General features: G+C 41.6%; 1 protein-coding gene across 1 annotated transcript in view; it reads right to left on the bottom strand.

Annotated features, from left to right (window-relative positions):
• Positions 1–9,690: 9,690 nt before the first annotated feature.
• LOC137570912 (bifunctional protein GlmU-like) overlaps positions 9,691–23,146 on the bottom strand; it is an 82,346-nt gene continuing 68,890 nt past the window's right edge. The window contains exons 3-4 of the mRNA XM_068279615.1: positions 13,339–13,521; positions 9,691–10,120 (exon numbers count right to left, since the gene is read on the bottom strand). Of these exons, the coding sequence (XP_068135716.1) occupies positions 9,860–10,120; positions 13,339–13,521 (444 nt within the window). The 3' untranslated portion in view covers positions 9,691–9,859. The remainder of the gene's footprint in view (positions 10,121–13,338; positions 13,522–23,146) is intronic.

Consider the following 23,146-nt stretch of genomic DNA (forward strand, 5'->3'; position numbering starts at 1 on the left):
AAAAATTCAGTGACACAATACAGCATTATGCCCGTGTCAAGGCTGCCATTGTCGTGAATTTGTTATTGCAGTGTCATGGTGCAGTAAAAGACATACTAGGGCCCTTCAATAGGAGAAGCAAGGAGGAAACAAGAACAGCAACTAATTCATTCAAGCACAGGGAGTTACTGTCCCTGAGATTTTACCAGCGTCATTTTTATAGCCTTCCAAACAATGGGCTTTTAAACCGCATTTCTTACCTTCTAGGGATTAACATAAGACTGCATAGCCGCGAATAGAGGGATGAACTCTGTGAACTTGCTCCCTTTTTTCTAGATATATTAACTATGATCATTTGTCACTAAAATGAGTTTCTTGACATTCAGTTCCATAGCAGCAAGTGTGGAATGTATCCCGCCACTATACTGCACTACAGTAAAATATCCTTTATGATGCTCTGTCACTTAGATTCCAATGCATAAAACACTGCAGAGATTTTTTTTTTCAAAATTCACATTATTCACTAGCTACCACAATTATTTTGTTCAATTATGCAGGTTGTTGTAGCTGGACTTTGGATTTTAGAAATGATGCTGCTGCAGCTCATCTCTTTTATCAAAAATATCTGCATGTTAACCTCTAAGATTTCTAAAATCACTTAAATGCATATTTTTTAAAATCTTTTTTATTATTATTTTAATTATTATCTGAGCATCCTCCTATCTGTAGTAAAATGTATGCCTTCTTTACCTTGAGGACTCTTTTAACACGTGCATTGGAAATCCGTTTTACCGCAGGGTAACGCAAGGACAATGCAAGGCAACGGGGCCCTAGCACACTTACTGCATTGCATTTGTTCCCGAAGTGCCTGATCAGACGACGAGCCGCCGCAAAGTCAACAGCGCTTTACTGTCGGATTTCCATGGTGACGCAGCTGCGGTAGAAGTAATGTAAGTTAATGGGCAATGCAGGTAATGTAAATAATATGTTGGCGGGAGCGGTGCTTGCGCGGAATGACAGGAATACGGTGGGGAAACCCAGGAATCCCAGTGATGTACTTCCTGTCCAGCACTGAACTAAAAGGGAAATTACAATACTTCCTTTTTGAAACCGTACCAAGTACAGCCTTGCCTTTTTAAAACACATGGCATTTTTTCCATCACAGTTCCAAGCAACAAGAATTAATGCCTCAATTTGGCAAAGTGAATGGCAGCTAGGGATGGTCAATAAATGAGATGCAAAAAATGTTCAAGTTGATGTAGGTAAAAATGTATGCAGATTGAAAATAGACTAATCAAATTCTGACAAGGTGGAATTCAACTGGACAATTTTCAATCTGCCTAAATTTGCATGCAAAATTCACATAATCTGGCAACAACTTGGTACTACAGTATTTGCATCTCACTAACCATCCCTAGCGGCAGCTATGCATTTCTTTCTGTATACTCCTGCTAGAAAGAACTAGTAGTGGTCCTTTAGCTGTCCCAGACAACTACCCCATCTTTCTACTATCTCACTTCTCACTCCATGATAGGTTGGTACCATTCCCTGTTAAATATCTGCCTTTTCCACCTGCCCTCCCCTGTCACTGAAGATGAAATGCCTAAATATCACGATCTGGATCATTCTTATATAATGGGAGAGTTGTCTACCAGCTGTTCTTCTTGTCTCCATTTCCATACACAACTCAAAGTGCACAAGTGCACGACATTCTCGCATGCTGTAAAACATTGTTATTTGATCAGCATTTTACACACCTGGCTGACTGCACTATATCTGCCCAACAGTGAGCAAGCAAAATGCCCCGATAAAAGTTACTCATTGTCATTTGGCTATATTTTTCACGACTGTCGAAACACTCAGATCAGACCACCGCCCTTGTCTTTGAATTCTTTTAGTCTTCAGCTGTAGCCTCCCTCTCTAAACCTCCAGGAATTTAGCTAGTTTACCGTCAGTAAAAGTACAGTGCATGGACTTAAAGTGAACCCAAGGAGTGATAGACCTATGGAAGCTGCCATATTTATTTCATTTTAAACAATACCAGTTGCCTGGCAGTCCTGCTGATCTTCTGGCATATGTAGCGTCTCAGTTAAAACCCAGGAACAAGCATATGGCTAATCCAGCAAAGTCAGCTGAGTCAGTGTACCTAATCTGCAGTGCAGTTTCTAGGCTAAAATGCACCCAGGGCGAGGGTGTAAAAATTGCGCCCCCCCACGAGCAAGGTATGGGTGTTTGCAGTATAGGTTAGCCAGGTCTAGTTACCCTTAGTATAGGTCCCCCCAGTATAGGTAGCCAAGAATAGGTACCCCAGTATAGGTAGCCAGGCATAGGTGAGCCAGTATAGTTGCCCCCGCTATAGGTTAGCCAGGTAGGTGCCTCCAGTATAGGTAGCCAGTATAGTTGCCCCCAGTATAGGTTAGATAGGCAGGCGCCCCCGGTATAAGTTAGATAGGTAGGTACCCCAGTACAGGTTAGCTAGGTGGGTGCCTCTAATATAGGTAGCCAGAATAGTTGCCCCCAGCATAGGTTAGATAGGTAGGCGCCCCCAGTATAGGTTATTTAGGTAGGTGCCTGCAATATAGGTATCCAGTATAGTTGCCACCTGTATAGGCTAGCTAGGTAGGTGCCCCCAATACAGGTTAGATAAGTGCCCCCAGTATAGGTAAGATAGGTAGCTGCCCCCCAGTATAGGTTAGATTAGGTAGCTGCCCCCCAGTGTAGGTTAGATAGGTAGCTGCCCCCCAGTGTAGGTTAGATAGGTAGCTGCCCCCCAGTGTAGGTTAGATTAGGTAGGTGCCCCCCAGTATAGGTTAGATAGGTAGGTGCCCCCAGCATAGGTTAGATTAGGTAGCTGCCCCCCAGTATAGGTTAGATAGGTAGCTGCCCCCCAGTGTAGGTTAGATAGGTAGCTGCCCCCCAGTGTAGGTTAGATTAGGTAGGTGCCCCCCAGTATAGGTTAGATAGGTAGCTGCCCCCCAGCGTAGGTTAGATTAGGTAGCTGCCCCCAGTATAGATTAGATAGGTAGCTGCCCCCCAGTGTAGGTTAGATAGGTAGCTACCCCCAGTGTAGGTTAGATAGGTAGCTGCCCCCAGTGTAGGTTAGATAGATAGCTGCCCCCCAGTGTAGGTTAGATAGGTAGCTGCCCCCAGTGTAGGTTAGATTAGGTAGATGCCCCCCAGTGTGGGTTAGATTAGGTAGCTGCCCCACAGTGTATGTTAGATAGGTAGGTGCCCCCCAGTGTAGGTTAGATTAGGTAGCTGCCCCCCAGTGTATGTTAGATAGGTAGGTGCCCCCCAGTATAGGTTAGATTAGGTAGGTGCCCCCCAGTATAGGTTAGATAGGTAGCTGCCCCCCAGTATAGGTTAGATATGTAGCTGCCCCCCAGCGTTGGTTAGATTAGGTAGCTGCCCCCCAGTGTAGGTTAGATTAGGTAGCTGCCCCCCAGTGTATGTTAGATAGGTAGGTGCCCCCCAGTGTAGGTTAGATTAGGTAGCTGCCCCCCAGTGTATGTTAGATAGGTAGGTGCCCCCCAGAATAGGTTAGATTATGTAGGTGCCTCCCAGTGTAGGTTAGATTAGGTAGCTGCCCCCCAGTATAGGTTAGATAGGTAGCTGCCCCCCAGCGTAGGTTAGATTAGGTAGGTGCCCCCAGGATAGGTTAGATAGGTAGCTGTCCCCTATAATGGAGGGGGGAGCCGAAGCCGCGGGGAGGGCAGCCCGACCTCTCCCTCCCTCTCCCGGGCGCCCTCCGTGCTCCCCCCTCAGATGTATAGTCAGTGAGCAGGCAGGAAGCGCTGTTTACAACTCACCTGCCTGGCTCCAAGCGCTGCTCTTTCACCGCCGGTCTTTTCCTCTCTGTATACATGCTGATACACACGCTGCTTCCAGCTAAACAGGAAGCAGCGTGTGTATCAGCATCTATGCAGAGAGAGGAGACCGGCGACGAGAGAGCGGCGCTTGGAGCCAGGCAGGTGAGTTGTAAGCAGCGCTTCCTGCCTGCTCACTGACTATGCATCTGAGGGGGGAGCACGGAGGGCGGCCCGGGAGAGGGAGGGAGAGGTCGGGCTGCCCTCCCCGTGGCTCCGGCTCCCCCCTCCATTATAGCGCCCCCCTCCCAACAGCGCCCCGGGCGGCGGCACGCCCCGCACGGCCCTAGAAACGCCAGAAGTGGCCAGTCCGTGCATGCGTGATGGAGCGCAACTCAAAGAAGAACCAGGGCAGCTAGAAAACAACTGGAGTAACCCAGAGAGCTGGCAAAAGACCCGAAGGGTGCTGGAGGAAGCCCCAGGTGGGTATAAATGTTTTGCCTCCGCCTCCTTTTGTCTCAGGTTTTCCTTAACCACTTGAGGACCGCAGTGTTAAACCCCCCTAAAGACCAGGCCATTTTTTGCAAAAAGGGCCACTGCAGCTTTAAGGCCTCGCTGCAGGGCCCCCAATCACAGCACACAACTGATCCCCCCCCCCCCCTTTTTCTCCCCACAAACAGAGCTTTCTTTATTTTTTCTTTCAAAAACCCTCCCTCCCCCAGCCAGCCGAACCCCATGATCAGCTGTCATTGGCTTCAGCCTATGACAGCCGATCGCTTCTGTCTCCCACAGGGGGACAGCCGTGTCACATGGCAGTCCCCTGTACAGTGCTGCCATAGATCACAGCACTGTACCCTGCTAAAAGAGATCACCACTGGGAGACTTAAGACGGGGGCGGAGCTCTGCCTACCAAGCGGATATGTGCACGCAATCTCCTGCAAAATAGGCCCGCAGGACCTTACGCTGATAGGCATTAGGCGGTCCTAGGGCTGCTGCCGCGGCCACGCCCATCGGCATGACATGGTCGGCAAGAGGTTAAGTAATTTATCAAGCTACCATTTTAAGACTTGTTGAGCATGCATGGAAAAGTGTATCGACTCTTATGGGAGCCATGCGCTTTACAAAATGATATTATGTTGTACATTATTGTATTGACACTTCAAAGATTTTTTTAGGAAACTATCAGAACTGAAAAAAACCTGTCAGGAAATTTTTAATCAGGCACAATCAATCTCTAGTGAAGAAACACTGTGAGCTGCTGCTGATAAGCCTCCTCTGGCCCTAGTATGGCAGATGATCTACAGGCTGAGCGGCATATATGAATAGTATGCAGCATATCATGTTCTGTGCAGATCTGATCCCTGTATAAACATATCTGCAAGTGTTATCAATAGCTCCGGCTCACTCGTCCTTTACAACACCGAGAGCTGAAGTGACTATAGAGAAGAGCTTTATTTAATAAAGTGTTTTTGAAAAAATCTGGGTCGCATCTAGACTTTATTTATTGATAGCTCTTCATTTCCCTATTGACATGAATGAAGACGTTTTCCACAAGTACTTTTTACCCTTTATTAAATAAAGCTTTCAGAGCAAATCCATTGGAGCAGATTTCTAATGACAATTTATTAACTAAACCTACTAATGTGCCGCCTGCAGAGAACAAAAAATCAAATGCATTGTTCGCATTAGCTGAATAGGAGATATGTAAATGTCAATTCATTATTTACATGCTGCATTTGCCTTTTGTTTGTGACAAGTATGTGCTTGTATACACTGCTATAACACATACTGTATAGGCACATGGTGCATATACTGCTGTAACTGCTGTAATATATAATTTTAAAATGTATATGTACCTGCTATAAAGTGTATAGTATAGTGTACTGCAGCAACATTTCATTTTTCCAAGTTAAAAAAATCTTTTAAATTTGTAAAATCGATTTTCTCAAAAACTACAAAAACTACAAGGTCTTTTACAAAAAAACATTTTTGGACTTGTTCCCATATTCGGGCCGTTTCGTATTGGCAGGTCTTTCGTAAGTCGTACATTCGTAAATTGGGACTACCTGAATTTTAGTAAAAAGACAATCTAGAGACAGTTCTAAATATGCTAATACATGTTTTCTTTTAAATTTGTAAAATCGATTTTCTCAAAAACTACAAGGTCTTTTACAAAAAAAACATTTTTGGACTTGTTCCCATATTTGGGCCGTTTGTGTTGGCAGGTCTTTCGTAAGTTGGACATTCGTAAATTGGGACTACCTAAATTTTAGTAAAAAGACAATCTAGAGACAGTTCTAAATATGCTAATATAGTAAGTAGTGTTCCCTAAATTTGTACTTTTGAGTCAAACATGATTTAAAGGGGAACTGAAGAGAGAGGTATATGGAGGCTGCCATGTTTATTTCCTTTTAAGCAATACCAGTTGCCTGGCAGCCCTGCTGATCCTCTGCCTCTAATACTATTAGCCATAGCTATTAGCCATAGCCGCTGAACAAGCATGCAGCAGATCAGGTGTTTCAGACTTTAAAGTCAGATCTGACAAGACTAGCTGCATGATTGTTTCTGATGTTATTCAGATACTACCGCAGAGAAATAGACCAGCAGGGCTGCCAGGCAACTGGTATTGATTAAAAGGAAATAAATATGGCAGCCTCCGTATACCTCTTACTTCAGTTCCCCTTTAAGGCTCAGTGACCTGAGTATTGTTTGATTGGCATCAACTTAAACAGTAAGGTGGGGGAATGCAATTCTGTCTAAACAGCACCCCTGCAGCTGCTAGTTTTGTACTGCCCAACAAAGTACATAGTTATGCAATCTACAGTCATGTTTTCCTCCTGTTCATGTACCTTTACATTCTCAGTGGTATTGACTGAGAAAAGAAAAGGCATATCTGATTAACATTTGATTGATATGTTAATTTTACAATTGATATAAGTGCCATAGTTTTCATATACACAAAAGGGGAAACTGAGAGCTAAAATAATGTAGTTTGTTGAGATGCAAGAATGGGTTATGTGAACACAAATAAATATACTCACAAACAAGGGTTACAAATTAGGCAACCACTTTGTAGGCAGGTGGGGAGATTAGACCTCACCCCACTCAGGTTAAAGGACTTACGAGGCCAAGAATTGAGTAAAAAATAAAAAAGTTAGCTACCTGCGTCAGCTTGTCAGGCACGGAGGACGCCGTCCGTGCCCTCCGTGCCGTTCCGCTGGGTCCCTGCCGCTCAATAGCCCCCTGAACGGTCCCCAACCGCGCGGCCCGGGTCGGGCTCTCCAGCCTGTACAAAGATGGCGGCCGGAGATGGCCGCGGCTGCGCAGTATGCATAGCCACGAGTGTGGCTGCGCAGCTCTAAGGCCGACCCCCCCGATTCACGCTACTGTTACGTGGATCGAGGGGTTGGCCTTAGAGCTCTGGCCGCCATCTTTGTACAGGCTGGTGAGCCCGACCCGGGCCGCGCTGTCGGGTACCGTTCGGGGGGCTATTGATCGACGGGGACCCAGCGGAATGGCACGGAGGGCGCGGACGGCGTTCTCTGTGCCTGACAAGCTGACGCAGGTAGCTAACTTTTTTTATTTTTTTTCTCAATTCTTGGCCTCGTAAGTTCTTTAAGACGTCGCTCTCTGTAGATTGGAAAGAAAGGGGTAACACCCCTCCACCCAGGGTGCATTTGACATTAAGCTGAAGGTTGGAACAGAGGGGCCAGTACAGGATAAAATTCGTAAAACAATTTTAAAAGAGGAGGTAGTGGTGGACTTACCTCCTCAAAGTAGACACAAATTCTGTTAATAGTCAACAATAATATTTATTTGATCAATAACTCCACAGTGCAATGCGTTTTGAAGGTTCAATCCTGCTTCATCAGGCAATAATTGGAGCAAAAACTAGTACACTTCTATATGAGAGCCGAGGCGCTTGGCTCTCATATAGACCTGTACTCTTTTTTGCTCCAATTATTGCCTAATGAAACAGGATTGAACCCGTGAAACGAGTCACATAGTTTTAATATATTTATTTATAAATGTATAAATATATATTTAGACATTATTGTCCTGCGTTAATAAAGTTGCATAATGCAGGTTACTGCACTGTAATGTTAACCCTAGGCGATGTTCACAGTGTGACGTTAAAGTCATGTTGTAAATGTTGCGCTTATTCTGACGCACTGCTGCAGTGCGTTACCTCTTAACGCAGATGTTTACAGATACAGGAAAGCATACTTTTCATTACCCGTATGCTCTACTGTATCTACTGTATGCGACGGTAACGCAGCCTTGCATTGCAACTTTTTTGGTGTGTCGGTTGTAATTTTGCTGCCTATTGTGAATCTAGCCTCAATGTCTCTATCAAATCGGATGTCAAATCCATTAAAATATAAAAACAGCGTAAGCACTGAAAGTTCATGAGAAATTAGATGTTCATGGTTTATGTGTTATTTATGCTTCATGCATTATTATTTCTTCCACCTTACCCAACACCTTCTCAACTCTTCTTACTTGAAATAAGACAAGCTGTGAAAGCAATCAAAATGTTTGGTCTTTTGGCAGTTCACATTATTTCAAATTTTTGTAAAATGGGAGTGTGTGTACTTTATGTTAACATATATACACATTTTTTATGTAATAGGTAAAGGATATAATAGTAAGAATAATATCTAACTACATCATCAGCAAATCAAGTAAGGAATAGCATGGCTACTGGAGAAAAAGAGGCCATCATATATGAAGGAGGAAGTTTAAAAATATAAACATTAGAATGGTAAAGATAGATTTAAAAAGACACTGAGTCAATGTTTTTTTTTTCCAAAAGTCATAATTACTTAAAATTGCTTACACATTTTTGCAATTTCAACTGAAATTTATGTTCTTGCAGGTTAACTTCTTCTCTCCCTGCACCGTCACTGCAAAATGCCAGCAACTGTTTGTTCAGCAGCATTAATATGAAGCCCCTCCTCCCCAATCCCTCCAACCCATAGATGAGGTGTGTGGTGTTACTAAAACAAAGAGATTGAAAACCTTGTAGAAAGATATGATAAACATCTAAATAAAGGCGGCGATTGTTTAGAAAAATAATCAAAAGATAGGGTGCGTCGAAAATAGAACAAAATTGAATGTTTATTTTATTGATACATTGCAAATCCGGATTACCAATATATATATTTATATATATATATATATATATATATATATATATATATATATATATATATATATATATATAATTTATTTATTTATTTTTTATTTACTTATTTACAACATATTTTGGTTTGTTTTTTGTTTTTCTTGCTTGAGAGAGGGAAAGTATACACAGTCCAGACTTTGGGTAAGTACAAACACATAATAGAAAGGAACAGCACACATACAATATCAAAAGCTACGTCAACAACAATGATAAAGCAAAATAGCGAAAAACAAATCATGAATTATCCCTGTATTCATATTTCTATGCAAAGTCAATAAAAATATCCAGCTTCACTTACATTTGCAATGCAAGGTGACACAAGAACTGGTAGACATTATCTACTAATAGCTTCTACAATATGAAAGCCGTTAACCTTTAACAAGAGAATAGTTTGTGCTCGTAAAACAGTAAACTACAGGGCCAGGCAGTGGAGCATCCCAACTCCTGCTTTAAATCCATGTCACGCATATCAGATAACTGCTTCTCCGCGCTTGTTCATGCTGTCCCTCCCAATTAGTGTTCTAGTAACCATGTAAAGATGAGCAAACAGTACATTCATTAGCCCTCTGAGCAATTGTCGCTGTCCTATACCCTCTCTGGGGCAATCAGTCTCATAAAGTCTCTGCAGCATGGCTGGCAAGAAAAGAAAAATCCCCAAACGTTCAAGGCGGCTCATGCTGATAAACAGCAGAAACTAATGACAAGACATTTAAAGAATTTATTGAGATGATTTTTCTGTGTTTATTTCATACATGACTGATTATGCTGTGAGTGATCAGATGGCTGAAATCAATACAATAATGCAAAGAGCAGTCTAAGGACATGCTCTGAAGCAAATTTATCTCATTCACTTGTTCGGAGGAAAAAATGGTAAATAATTTAGAAGCTAGGCAGAGGTAGTGTTTTCTGAACGATGACTAATGACGAGCTCTGGGAAGCCCGTGCGTTCATCCATCTCCCGAGTGAATTGAAGGTCATTGAGTTCCCCAATCACTATCTCGGCGGTAGTGAAGACTTCCAAATCTCCCATGGCATGGCCACCGATGGTCCTTCCATCTTTATCAGACAGGGAGATGTGCAAGTGAGCGTGCTCATTCAGTGTTCCTACCAAAGAAACTATTTCAAACCTTTCTTTTAAATGTATTATCTGCACAAAAAAAACAGAGAAAAAAAACATACTAGGATGAAAAAAATAGAAATCTCTCAGCAGGAAAAAGTTTCAAACTGTAACAATTCCTCACAGTGAACCTCTATCCAAGGATCCATGCATAATAATAATCTACTATTACAACAAGTTGAGTTTAGTATGTAATTCGTTTCTTGAAGGACTAGCTTTCAGGACGCACTCCATTTAACCCCTTAATCCTTTAACCCATTTAAACCCTTTGTGGGTGGCTGGATAGTGTACTGGTTAAGAGCACCGCCTTTGACATGGGAGACCAGGGTTTGAAACCTGGCTAGGGTCAGTACCTATTCAGTAAGGCGTTAAAGGCAAGACTTCCTAACACTACAGGGTGGCCTCTTGAGCGCGTCCCAATGGAAGCTCTTGAACGCTTTGAGTCTGACAAGAGAAAAGTACTATACAAATGTTTGGATTATTATTATTATTAACCCAAAGCTGATTCTTCCAGACAATAATGTACACATTAAAAGAGTATTGAATATGGTACTCAATTTTTTTACTTCTTCTTCTTGTTTGATGCTTCAAGTGCACACATGGCCACAGTCCTCTAATTTAACATGGAAGATACCTTTCTATCCTGAGACTGAAGAGTCCAATAAATGTATTTCCCAACCATACATTTATTGGGATGAGCAACTTTTTTAACTCATGGTTACATTCAAAAATGCTAAAACCGCACTACCCTGCATGGGAATGCAATGAGAGTGCCTTGACAAGAAAGGTAAAATATTTGCTACCTCTTCCAGTGTGAACAGTCCTTAAAGCCAATGGGTACCGGTTAAAAAAAGAAAAAGTCAGATACTCACCTAAGGAGAGGGAAGGCTCGGTCCTAATGAGCCTTCCCTCTCCTCTCCCGGTGCCCTCGGTGCTGCGCTGGCTCCCCCGTTCACGTCCGCCGCCACAGGAACTTCGGAGGTCTTCGGGAGCACTCAAGCTTCCGAAGACGGGCCGCTCCATACTACGTACGCGCGAGCGCGTCATAGAGGGCGCTTGCGCATGCGTAGTATGGAGCGGCCGCGTCATCGGGAGCCCGAGTGCTCCCGAAGGCTTCCGAAAGGTCCCTTCGGCATGCGGAAGTGGCAGTATTTGACCGAACTGGTCGAATACTGCCACGGGGGATCCTGCGTGGGACCGGGCACCGGGAGAGGAGAGGAAAGGCTCATTAGGACCGAGCCTTCCCTCTCCTTAGGTGAGTATCTGACTTTTTCTTTTTTTAACCGGTAAACATTCACTTTAAAGGGATACTGTAGGAGGGTCGGGGGAAAATGAGCTGAACTTACCCGGGGCTTCTAATGGTCCCCCGCAGACATCCTGTGTTGGCGCAGCCACTCACCGATGCTCCGGCCCTGCCTCCGGTTCACTTCTGGAATTTCTGACTTTAAAGTCAGAAAACCACTGCGCCTGCACGCCCATGTCCTCGCTCCCGCTGATGTCACCAGGAGTGTACTGCGCAGACACAGACCATACTGGGCCTGCGCTGTGCGCTCTTGATGACATCAGCGGGATCGAGGACATGGGCGTGCAGGCGCAGTGGTTTTCTGACTTTAAAGTCAGAAATTCCAGAAGTGAACTGGAGGCGGGGCCGGAGCATCGGTGAGTGGCTGCGCCAACACAGGATGTCTGCGGGGGATCGTTAGAAGCCCCGTGTAAGTTCAACTCATTTTCCCCTGACCCCCCTACAGTATCCCTTTAAGGAGGAACTGTCATGAAAATCTTAACATTTAAAACACATACGAATAAAAAGTACATTTCTCCAAAGAGTAAAATGAGCCATAAATTACTTTTCTCCTATGTTGCTGTCACTTACAGTAGGTAGTAGAGATCTGACATTACCGACAAATTTTGGACTAGCCCATCTTCTCATAGGGGGGTTCTTAGGGTTTTCTTTATTTTTAAAAGCACTGAGTGATTAGCAGTTGCTCCGTCCAACTGCCAAAGTAGTGTGCAGTGAGCAGGGAGGCTGGTCAGCATCTTGGTATAAATCATTTTCAGGGAATGTCTTTATAAAGAATAAAGGCCATGCTGAGGTTCCACTTTAACGTCACTTATTTCAACTTGTATACAGCTGTTCCAGGTCATTTACCCATAATCATTTCTATGGAATATCATAGATTCTTTAATATGGAATAGGCGCATCTTGCTAAGAAATAGGTGAGCAGTTAAGAAAGGACCAAAAGCTGGCCAAAAGGATACAACATGTTCTATTATAAAATTACTCTTTCCATAACTTATAGTGATTATTAGTGATAATCATAATCGTGTGTACAAGACATTTTGGTTGCCTAGGAACCGATACCTTGCAGAGAGCACAATAGATTCAGAAGTTGCCTTTTATTTAAAGGGAACCTTAACTGAGAGGGATATGTAGGTTTCCTTTTATACAATACCAGTTGCTTGTCAGTCCTGCTGATCTATTTGGATGCAGTAGTGGTTGAATCACACACCTGAAACAAGCATGCTGCTAATCCAGTATGACTTCAGTCAGAGCACCTGGTCTGCATGCTTGTTGAGGGGCTGTAGCTAAAAGTATTAGAGACACAGGAGCAGCAGGAGAGTCAGGCAACTGGTATAATTTTAAAAGGTAAAATCCATATCCTCAGTTTAGGTTCCCTTTAACTGACACCCGATTAGTTAATCAAGCTGCTGGTTAGTCTTTTGCTGTAGAACCAAAATTTACAATGTTTCTAATTTTATGATCATCATTACAAATAATGGTCAAATAGCCTAAAAAAAAAATCTAAAATAAATTAGGTCTAAATGTAAGTCTAAAAAGTCATTGTGAAGTCTCTAAGCATCATTATCAATGTTCTATTCCTTATTATATAATTTACTGTAATTAAGTCTTGCAGGAAAATTGAAATGAAGATCACAAATGAACGTCTACTTGGTGCCATAAGAAATGATCTCCACATTTTACTATCGCAGCACTGCCAATGTGCTTAGATAAAGATTATATCAAATTAAAGATGACAGCAGACCTTCAGGGGAAATGCATTTCAGTCTCTGCATTCCGGGGGAAACTCACAAGGAACAGATTTTAGCAACAGCTTGTACTTTGGCACCTAAGTCTTATAATTACATAATTAGGAACCGTACACTTCTCTTGAAACCTTCTCCCACCATCTTGATGCATCTCTGCATGGCTCTAACCGAGCCAGTACATCAGCCAGCCTGTCAGGTACCTCATTGCTATTCTCCGCTTCTGCGTTAGCCAGTCTGAGAGTTGCTTTGGTGACACTGCCCACACAAGTAATGACAAATGGTGCCCTCAGATTCTTCTCCTGCACAAATTTAAACAGCGATGTGACTATTTCTTCTCCTGGTCCCAAACGCAGGGCATACACCGCCAAAGAGCTCGGCCCCTCCTGAGTGCACAAAGAGAACAGGGATCATTGTTTTTGTTGAGAGACAGTTATAAGGTATGCACATCAGGCTACTTAGAATAAAACTGTAGCCTCAAGGAAAAAAATAATACAACACAATCCTTCCCATTCAATTACACTGTTGTAACAGGCACAGTTATTTACATTGTACAAGATGCAGCAACCAGTATTGGAAGTGATGACCTATTTGTATACATTTTTAGTGACCTGTATATTGAGTGCAATCAACATAATTGTATCTAGCACAATTACCTGGCATCAGGTGATATTCATAAAAGTAATTATAAGCTTAACCAATCTGGACATTTATGAGGGTTTGCCTGTTTCAAGATAAATGTCATTGAACCATAGTGGCTTAGCCCTCTACAGTTCCAGTGGCCTTTTTCAAGAGTGTGAGCTATCCCTGGAGGCCCAGAGTGGAGATGGGATTATTTTTTCCAACTGCTTCATATGGTTGGTTGTTCCTGGCTGCAACCCATTTTTGTGAGTATAATTCTCTCTGGACATTTCTTCCAATATTACTAGCACATTGTGCTATTGGGCTCCTTTTGTCTCTGTCATCTGTCCTAAGGTGTGTTCACCTTCCCCTTTCTCCCTGTTTTAGATGTATGTGGTCCAGTGTTAGTCGTGTTGAGCATTTGAAGACATAAAAACAAAAGTTTTTTTTTTAGGTAACAACAGACTAGCCGTTCGAGATTTCTTTGCAAGCTTTCGAAACCATACGGTTCTGATCCAGTTCTGTGTCATGTTGAAGAAGAAACGTAAACTTTGCAAAGGAATCTTGTACAGTTAGTCTTTAAAGGTATTACCTAAATAACTTGTCTTGTTTCGTTTCAAGGGTGTTTATTAAGAAAACCACAAGATATACAGATGATGACCGCAAAACTGATCCCCACACACACATGTGGTTACATAACATATTGCTAGTAAAAACCACAAACAACTGTATAACTTGTGTTGTTTATCGCCTGTTTTCAGAGATCACTATTTGTGCTGTCAACTGTCAGCAATAAGTGATGTTCAACATCTTTACAAAGTGGTGATCACAGTGACAAATGGCATTAACCACTTTGAGAGCAGAGTAGACAGAAAGGTGTTTTTGTGTTTTGTTTTTAATTTATTTTTAAACACTTGTTCACCACTTCTGCCTCAGATTGCAAATGAAGTCAATGCAGGTCATTTTGGATGGCTGTTTGCCACTTTTCATTCAAGGCTTGATGGCTCTATTGAAGGCAATGGAGTGCAGATCACTCCTTTGATATATTGCGGTAGGTGACTAAAGCACTAATTGCTTTGTGAAAAAAATCTCCACTTTATTAATATGGTCTTAAAGGGAGAGTCAATCTGGTTTTAAAAATGATGGTAAAAGAAATGGCAATCTGTTACACTATTTACTTCTAATCAGTTTTTAACTGCTTTGGGTTTAAATATTGTCCTGCTTTTTGGAGACACTTAGGAATTTATTTTGGTCCCACTTTTTAATTCATGCTTATTATTTAAGATTAATCTTGCAAAAATTAAAAAAAGAAAGCAATTTTCTTTTATAATCCTTCAGAATAAAATATTTTCAGTTTAGATACAAGTTTAAACATTTTTTCTGTTTGCCACAGTTACAGGAATAACGATTAGGTAGGTGTTCTGGATTAAAAACATTGTCTATAAATAAGTATTAGAACAGTCATTTCTATTAATTAAGGCATTTTGTTGGACATCATTAAAAAAAAGAAAACATAAGACAAATACCACAAAATGTGTTTGATTTACATTACCAGAGCCAGAATCCATGCTTTTCTTCAAGTGATCATTTTTTTGTCATTTAATTTTTTTAAATTATTTTTCTTGTTTTATTCATTTAAAAAAATGTATTAATCTGTATTAATTTTTATTCTTTAACCACTTGCCTACCCTAGTCATTTTCACTGTTCAGCTCAGTTCTGATTACTTTGGCTATAACTTTATCAATAATTATCACAAATAAATGATCTATATATTGGTTTTTTTCAGGACAAATTAGTATTTTTGTGGCAGATATTTGTTTTTAGTAATTACCTTATTTTCTATGCATTTTAAAAGGAAAATAAGGAAAAAAGTGAAAAAAATACACAATTTTTCCACATTATCATACATTATAGCTGTAAGATAAGCAGTTCTATTGTACATTAAACCCACACATTTTATTTGACTATCTCTCCTGTTTATTTTAACAGTTCATTTGTTTTGCTAATGTATTTGATGTAACAATTAAGTCATGTATACAATCTATTACTGTCTGCTCCTGGACTGTGTATTTTAAACTTGTTTACTAATTAACTCTGAATTCCCTGGGAGGAGGAGAGGGGATTGCAGTCATTATTTTAGAACTCTGTAGTGATGTTATCAGGTCAGAGTTAAATAAACAGTGTTATCTAAGCTTTTGTAGATAAGAAAATGCAGATATTTGAGGGGCCCATACACCTTACGATCTTCCCGCCAATATACGGCCGATTCCATCACAGTGATCGAATTGGCTGTGAAATCGCCGCACACACCGCTGACAGAACGTTCTATTTCTGGCCGAAATCGATCGTTCCCGTCGATTCCCGACGATCCGTCTGTGCGGAAGATTTCTCTCGATCGCCGGCGGGTCGGGAGTGCGTCGCTAGCGGCGTTCGAATGCCCGACGACCGACGCAATACAGCGGGTATACATTACCTGTTCCGGCCGGCGCGAGTCCCCTAGTCCCCGCTGTCTTCTTTCCGCGCTGGGTTCTGGACTGGCTGCAGCTACTGAACTTCCTGTCCCGGCAGGAAGTTTAAACAGTAGAGCTGCGGGAACCAGGGGACTCGCGCCGGCCGGAACAGGTAATGTATGCGGGGGGGGGGGGGGGCAGCGGCAGCTCCACAGATTGTGATTGGTTTCAGGCTGAAATCGATTCACAATCTGTTTGCAGTAAAGGTGGCCATACGATCCGTCTCTGATCAGATTCGATCAGAGAGGGATCTATCTGTTGGTCGAATCTGATGGCAAATCGACCAGTGTATGGCCACCTTTAAGGTTCATACACACCAACTAACTATCTGTCCAACTATCTGCCAAACTTGTCTGTTAAGCCCATTTGCACACTCAACAGCAGTCTTTTATGCAGCACAATTGTCAAATAGCTTTTGTAGTGAAACACGTTGAAACAACTAAAACACATCTTTTGCTATGGTTCAAACAACTGCCAACTGTTGGATTGACTTCTTATCAGTCTTATCAGCTTTTTGAACAATAGCAACATACTTTTTTGTATGGGGCTTAACAGACAAGTTTGGCAGATAGTTGGACAGATAGTTGGTAGGTGTGTATGAACCTTTATTTTCAAGTCATCTGGACAGGAACTGGTTAAACTGTGTTGGACTGTATTTTTATTATGATTCTATCTTCTTTGCCTACAAAGCAAGTAGAAGGGTATAGATGATGATGGCAGCCAATCGGGGACCTTCATTCACAAAGTTGCCCTGATTGGAGAAGCAGCCTAATCCCACAGCAGAGATAAAGGCAGTGGGACATAGATTTATATTCAAAAGAACTTGACACAAGAGAACAAAGATATTTTAATAACCAAACGATCATTTCTTAAGCACTAAATTCTTTTTTTTTTTTACAATCAAATGTTAAAAATGTATCCCTTTTAGTAGATGCTCATTTTATCCCATTAATACCGATTAATAAATGAAAAAGGTACTGTTCATGGAAAATAATTATACGGATTGAACTGGTATTCTATTGCATATGGAGTGAGAATCAAGCCTGAGTTACAAATTAAGCCCCCTTCCTCCCTCACTAAACTGCTCCTATTGATCACTTCTCACAAAAATGGTGATGTATGCCCAACTGGAGCAACCTGGTGAGACAGGAAGAGGAAAACACAATTTATTACTCCAGGCTGAGTTCACAAATATTCAGATACAGTTTCACTTTAAGTTGGATCAGCACTGACCATGGAGCATATGTACAAAAGTCCACTAAAAGTTTACCATGCATTACGCTGACAAGGTAGCGTGCATTGTGCAATTGGTGCAACCAGCGTTACCTAGGTAATATGAGTGATGTTAGAGTAGCAGGCAGTATGCAAGTGGCATAACATGTATTACCTAGGTAAAGCGGGTCGCGCTAATTTTGTAAACGCGATACCTCATCACTGTGATGAATAGTAAACTTGCCTTGCACTCCCTGCACACAGCAACTTTACCAGACATTTGTGCATACTGTACGCCACCATATTCCTTTAAAGGATACCCAAGGGGACATGTGACATGATGAGATAGACCTGGGTATGTACAGTGCCTAGCGCACAAATAACTATGCTGTGTTCTTTTTTTGTTTCTCTGCCTGAAAGAGTTAGATATCAGGTATGTAAGTGGCTGACTCAGTCCTGACTCAAACAGGAAGTGACTATATTGTGACCCTCACTGATAAGACATTACAACTATAAAACACTTTCCTAGCAGAAAATGGTGTCTGAGAGCAGGAAAGAGATAAAAAGGATTAATAGTTCATAGATTTTTAGCTCTGGCATACTTTAATGAATTGAGCAAAAACAATAAAACTGTAAAAACGTAAAAAGTAGATTTAAACCTAAACTAAAACTGTGGAATATCTTAAAAAGTCATTTTTAGGAGAAGGAAGATAGATATAATCATTTGTTTCATGAGTTTATTTTCATCACATGTGTCCTTTAAGCAATGGGGGAAGAAAAGGGTCAACAGCACCACGTAAATGTAATTAAAGGCCATTACATTAAAAGAGAGGTAGCCTTGAACAGTGACAGACGCTGTTTCGGAAGTGTATTCCTTCTTCAAGCTGTATAGGCATCTCTCAAAAGTTACAAACACCAAAGGCATTTATATACTCTCTTTAACAGGTCACATGGACCAATCAAAATTCATTAAAAACTGGCAACCAATCATGGAGCAGGGTATAAAGAAAGGACATGATGGGAATTACATTTACGCTGTGCTGCTGATCCTTTGCTTTCACGTTTTGAGTCCTGTTGGTGTTACAGGACCTTATTACATCTGTCCCCTTTTTGGGTGCTTGTCAACCTTGTTCCCATATTCCTTTAGGCTCTAATCCAATAACATTTACATCTTAATTTTCTTTAGTTCTTAAAGGGCTAAAACTCTGACACTCATGTTGCAAATTCTGCGATTGAACAGTTCTTGTCGATGTCACATGACATGCAGGGAAGACATAGAGAAATACTGTAATTTCAGAAAGGGTGTTAAAACAAAGCTAAAGCAGTCTCACTGTACAAAAGTCATCATGAATGCCCATATGATTCTTTACAAAATTACAGTAAAAACACATTCAAAACATTCTCTTTACATAGCTAATATGCTAAGACCCTATTAATATGGATGCTGTCCATTTAGAAAAGTGCTGACCTTAGAAACAGCAGTGTACTAATCCAACTGTAGAATGCTAAAATCCATTCCGCCAGATAAAAACAAGAAAAATTATTTTCTAAAAAATACATCGAGGCTGAACAAGCTGCATCTGGCAGATAACTCTAATATCTTATAAGAAATGGCAACCGGGAGCTAGTTGCTGTTTAGTATGTAATTAGATATGCGATAAGAATCAAAATAAATCTATATGAACAGTTTGAAAATGCTATGCAGATAAGATAAGCTTTTGCAGTATTAAGTTTTCCAGCCACAGTGTTAATGTTGGCGTGAGCTCCTAGCGCTGCCTTTGAGTTGCCTGCTGGGAGACAGGGAAGAAGTGTTGACTCATCTTTGCCCTACCAAGATTTCACATGTCCTGCCAACTTCATTTCTCTGGATGCTGCTACTTTTGTCGCTTGAAGAATCCTATTTCGCTCTTTAGTTGCTAGCCGTGGTGCTGAAAATTAAATTCCAAAACAAGTAGCAGCTTTTCTTAAAGTCCAACTAAACCCAAATCAGAACAAAACTAATTCTAAAAACAGCAGTCATGCGGACTAGTGTAAATTGAGAGTATTATTTTTAGAACAAACCTTTTTAGCTGTGCACCTATCCACACCGGCTCAAGGTTTCCTGTTTGATCCATCTGTCACTTTTTGTGCTTGTGATCACTGCATCAGTTTCAGTTTACCTGGTAAATTAAACTCATTCACAGTTTCCCTTTTGATCCAACTATCACTTTGGCACTTGTGATTGCTACACCAATTCCAGATGACCTGGTACATTAAACTCACAGTTTCCCGTTTGATACAACTGTCACTTTGGTGGTTGTGATCACTGCACCATTTCCATATCACCTGTTAAGATAAACTAACTGACTTGAACATTAGAACATTTTAGGCATATTGCGCAAAAAGTGGGATCAGCGCAATTTTCAATTTTACTTGGTGGCGCGCCCAGGCTATGCATATGCATGATTTAGTTAGTGTTAGGTCCCCTCCCATGGAGGATTGACTTCTTCGCAGTGGGAGGGACGAGTACTTAACAAGTTGCATGCAAGCTGTTACAGGAAACCAACATCCTCCAGTGGTAGACAGGTCATGTGTATGCTCAGTGTGTATTTTATCCCATAAGTGGGGCTTGCACTCTTTTGCAGGTAGGCAGTAGGCACTCATCTGTTTTTAAGTAGCGCTGTTCATTTCCTTGCTATGTACTATTTTAGGCATATTGCTGGGTGTTATTTTGCTTTTTCTGAGCACCACATGTCTTTCAACACCTTAGTGCTTCACTGGTTTTATACTATAATATTTTGTTTTTATATATTTTTTACAGCATAATAAGTGATTTGTCCTTAAAATAACAGCATTCTCCCACAAATCCCTGATCGATACATATCTTTCTTGTCTTCTCTCTGCTGCTAAATTCACTGACTAACCACTGATAAATGAATCAGCTATCTATAATTATGTCCACTAAATTTTGGGCTTATCGGACATTGCCAACCATGCAGATGCCAGAAAAACTGTTAGCTTAGCAGCACTGTGCATGTGCCCGCTAATAAAAGAGAGTGGTGAGTCAGAGGACTGATTTACTTTTCTAGGTATGCAACTATCCCACATTGCTGCAGGACTTCCCCTTCTGCCAGGTGCCTCCAGTGAGGGATTTTAGAATGAAACAATAAAAAAGCATGCTTTGCAAATAATAGTAAAATGGCAGCACTTTTTAGTTAAAGCCCTAGTTAGAGTGTACCTAAGGCAAACCTTGCATCTAAAGTTAAATACTTACCTAAGTAAAGGGAAGCCTCTGCATCCTGTACAGGCTTCCTACACTGTCTTCTGGTCCACTACCGCTGATCGCAGACCTCCTAAAGGAATCTGACAAGCTCTTGTTGGATCCCAAGGTCAAAACCATGTGCCTCTTCAAACACGAGCGCAGCCATACCATGTACGAGCAGCTCCATGCTACTTTGCAGGCATGCCCTGCTCACACGAGTGCAGTGCGGCCGCCCTTATGCACTTGTGCAAGCATGGCTGCCCTCGTGAATGAAGAGGAGCATGGTCACAGTGTGCAAAAGGGTTCCAAGCAGTGGCAGAGGACCAGAGGATGGCATGGGAAGCCTCTGGGGGATGCAGAGGACTCCCTTTAATTAGGTACCATATATTCTGGCGTATAAGACTACACCACAAGGTTTCCAGATAAAATATAGAGTTTGGGATATACTCGCCGTATAAGACTACCCCTCTTCCAATGCACACCAAATAAAATTAAAAAAACATCATATACTGGTGCTATGTATGAATAGATACTGGTGCTGTACTTTATGGGGTACCCAGTATATAACAGTATATAGGTGATTGACTGGTTGGATTGGTCAAATCTCCCTTTCCCTAAGTGAATTGGTCAGCTCTCCCTGTTTATCAAAGGTAGGGAAGAATAGATTGCTCTGTGCCCATAAAACATGCCTCTTTCACTCTTCTTGCCCACTCTTGTATCCAATTTACCCCCTTCTCTGCCTCTAAGATCTCACACATGTGCGCTTCACTACAGTCCTCAGCAGCGAGATGTGAGAGTCGGTAACAGGATAGGGCGTATCACCCAGCATCAATGACACCCGGCGTATAAGACGACCCCCTGACTCTTCAGAAGATTTTCAAGGGTTAAAAAGTAGTCTTATACGCGAGAATATACAGTAAGTATTTAACTTTTGAACCAAATGTCACCTCAAGTTCTCTTTAAATCAAATAAGAATGAAACAGCAGGGCTAATGCTGACTAGATTAGCACTATCTTTACGATCTCATCCCTCCTGTGCAGACCTACTGCCAGGAATCTGTCCAACCAGGACCGGACTAACCATAAGGCACTGTAGGCTCATGCTTACAGGTGCCTGATGATGGAAAGGAGGCGCACTCCCTTCCCCCCAGTGCCTCCCTCTTTCCTTATGAAGAGTCCCAAGTGGAGCATAAATGAGAGGTTACTCACCCAGCTCTCAGCATTCCACTGATGAGGTGCTGCCATCGGGTTACCTCTAGTGACCTAATACCTACCTCGGGGCAACTCTAGCTACTTAGTATTAGGTAGCCAGAGGTACACTCAGTGCAGCCAGAACATTTGTGGTGTGGTTCGTTGGGCGTTTGTGGGTTTCTAGAGGGTGAAGTTTAGGGTGCCAGAACATCTGTACCAATAGGCTCCTGTGATGTAAATCCAGGCCTGTGTCTCACCCTGCATTTTGGAAACATAGCATAGTATGGATACAGAGGCACCAAAAGGATAAACAAATCTAAAAAGTTAAAAACATGAGGAGGCAGTGGTGGACTTACCTCCTCCAAGCTGTATTCTGTATTCTGGAAATATGATGCTGCTATTTAGTTCTAGAGATACTGACTCCTGTAGAATAACCTTAGGTGACACTTGTGCACCACCTAATATTCTTTTCCATTGGAACGGGATAGTGGCATTGTGACCCCAGCCTGGCAGCTGGGTGAGACCGCCCAACCCACTGCACTATAGGAAATGGCACTGGAAGAACTTGGCTGCGCAGAATAATATTTTATTTCATATTATTATTAGACCTTTAATATTTATTTGTAAAACAACAATTTAAAAGAATGGACAACTTAAAACGTAAACAAAAGTTTCCAAACTATCAAAAACAAATTGTAAATAGCAAAAATGACCATTAAATCCCAGAAGTACAATTATTTTTCCCCCTACGTATTTTATTTTATGGTTTCTATAGTTTTAGGAAAATGTTTTAAACAACAGAAGTGATGATTTCTTCTAGAAGTTTAATTCATGTCAGGTATAAAGCATGGCATAGTATAGTACGCTGACCATTAATTAACCATTTAGGCTGAGTCTGAGCTGACATCTAAACATTACACATTGTACAATTATCCTTTATACATAGTGATTTCATTTCCATGCACCTGTCGTACAGGAAGTGTCAAGTTCCAGCCTTAAATCCTCCCAGGCCAGGGCAGAAATAGAATAGGCTCTATGTAACATTGTCCTTCACACTAGGCTTGTTAATGTGTTACTCTTCACCTCTACAAACGCTTAATATGGAAAAGAACCTCAAACAAAGAACAGCCATGAATACTGGACAAACAGCTGTTAACACACTAAACAGGAAAATGTATATTGAATAAGTAACTTCATACCGTATGTCATCGATAGAGAGGTATATTACAAAGATAA

Source organism: Hyperolius riggenbachi, chromosome 4 (genome assembly GCF_040937935.1).
Source record: "Hyperolius riggenbachi isolate aHypRig1 chromosome 4, aHypRig1.pri, whole genome shotgun sequence".
NCBI lineage: Eukaryota > Metazoa > Chordata > Amphibia > Anura > Hyperoliidae > Hyperolius > Hyperolius riggenbachi.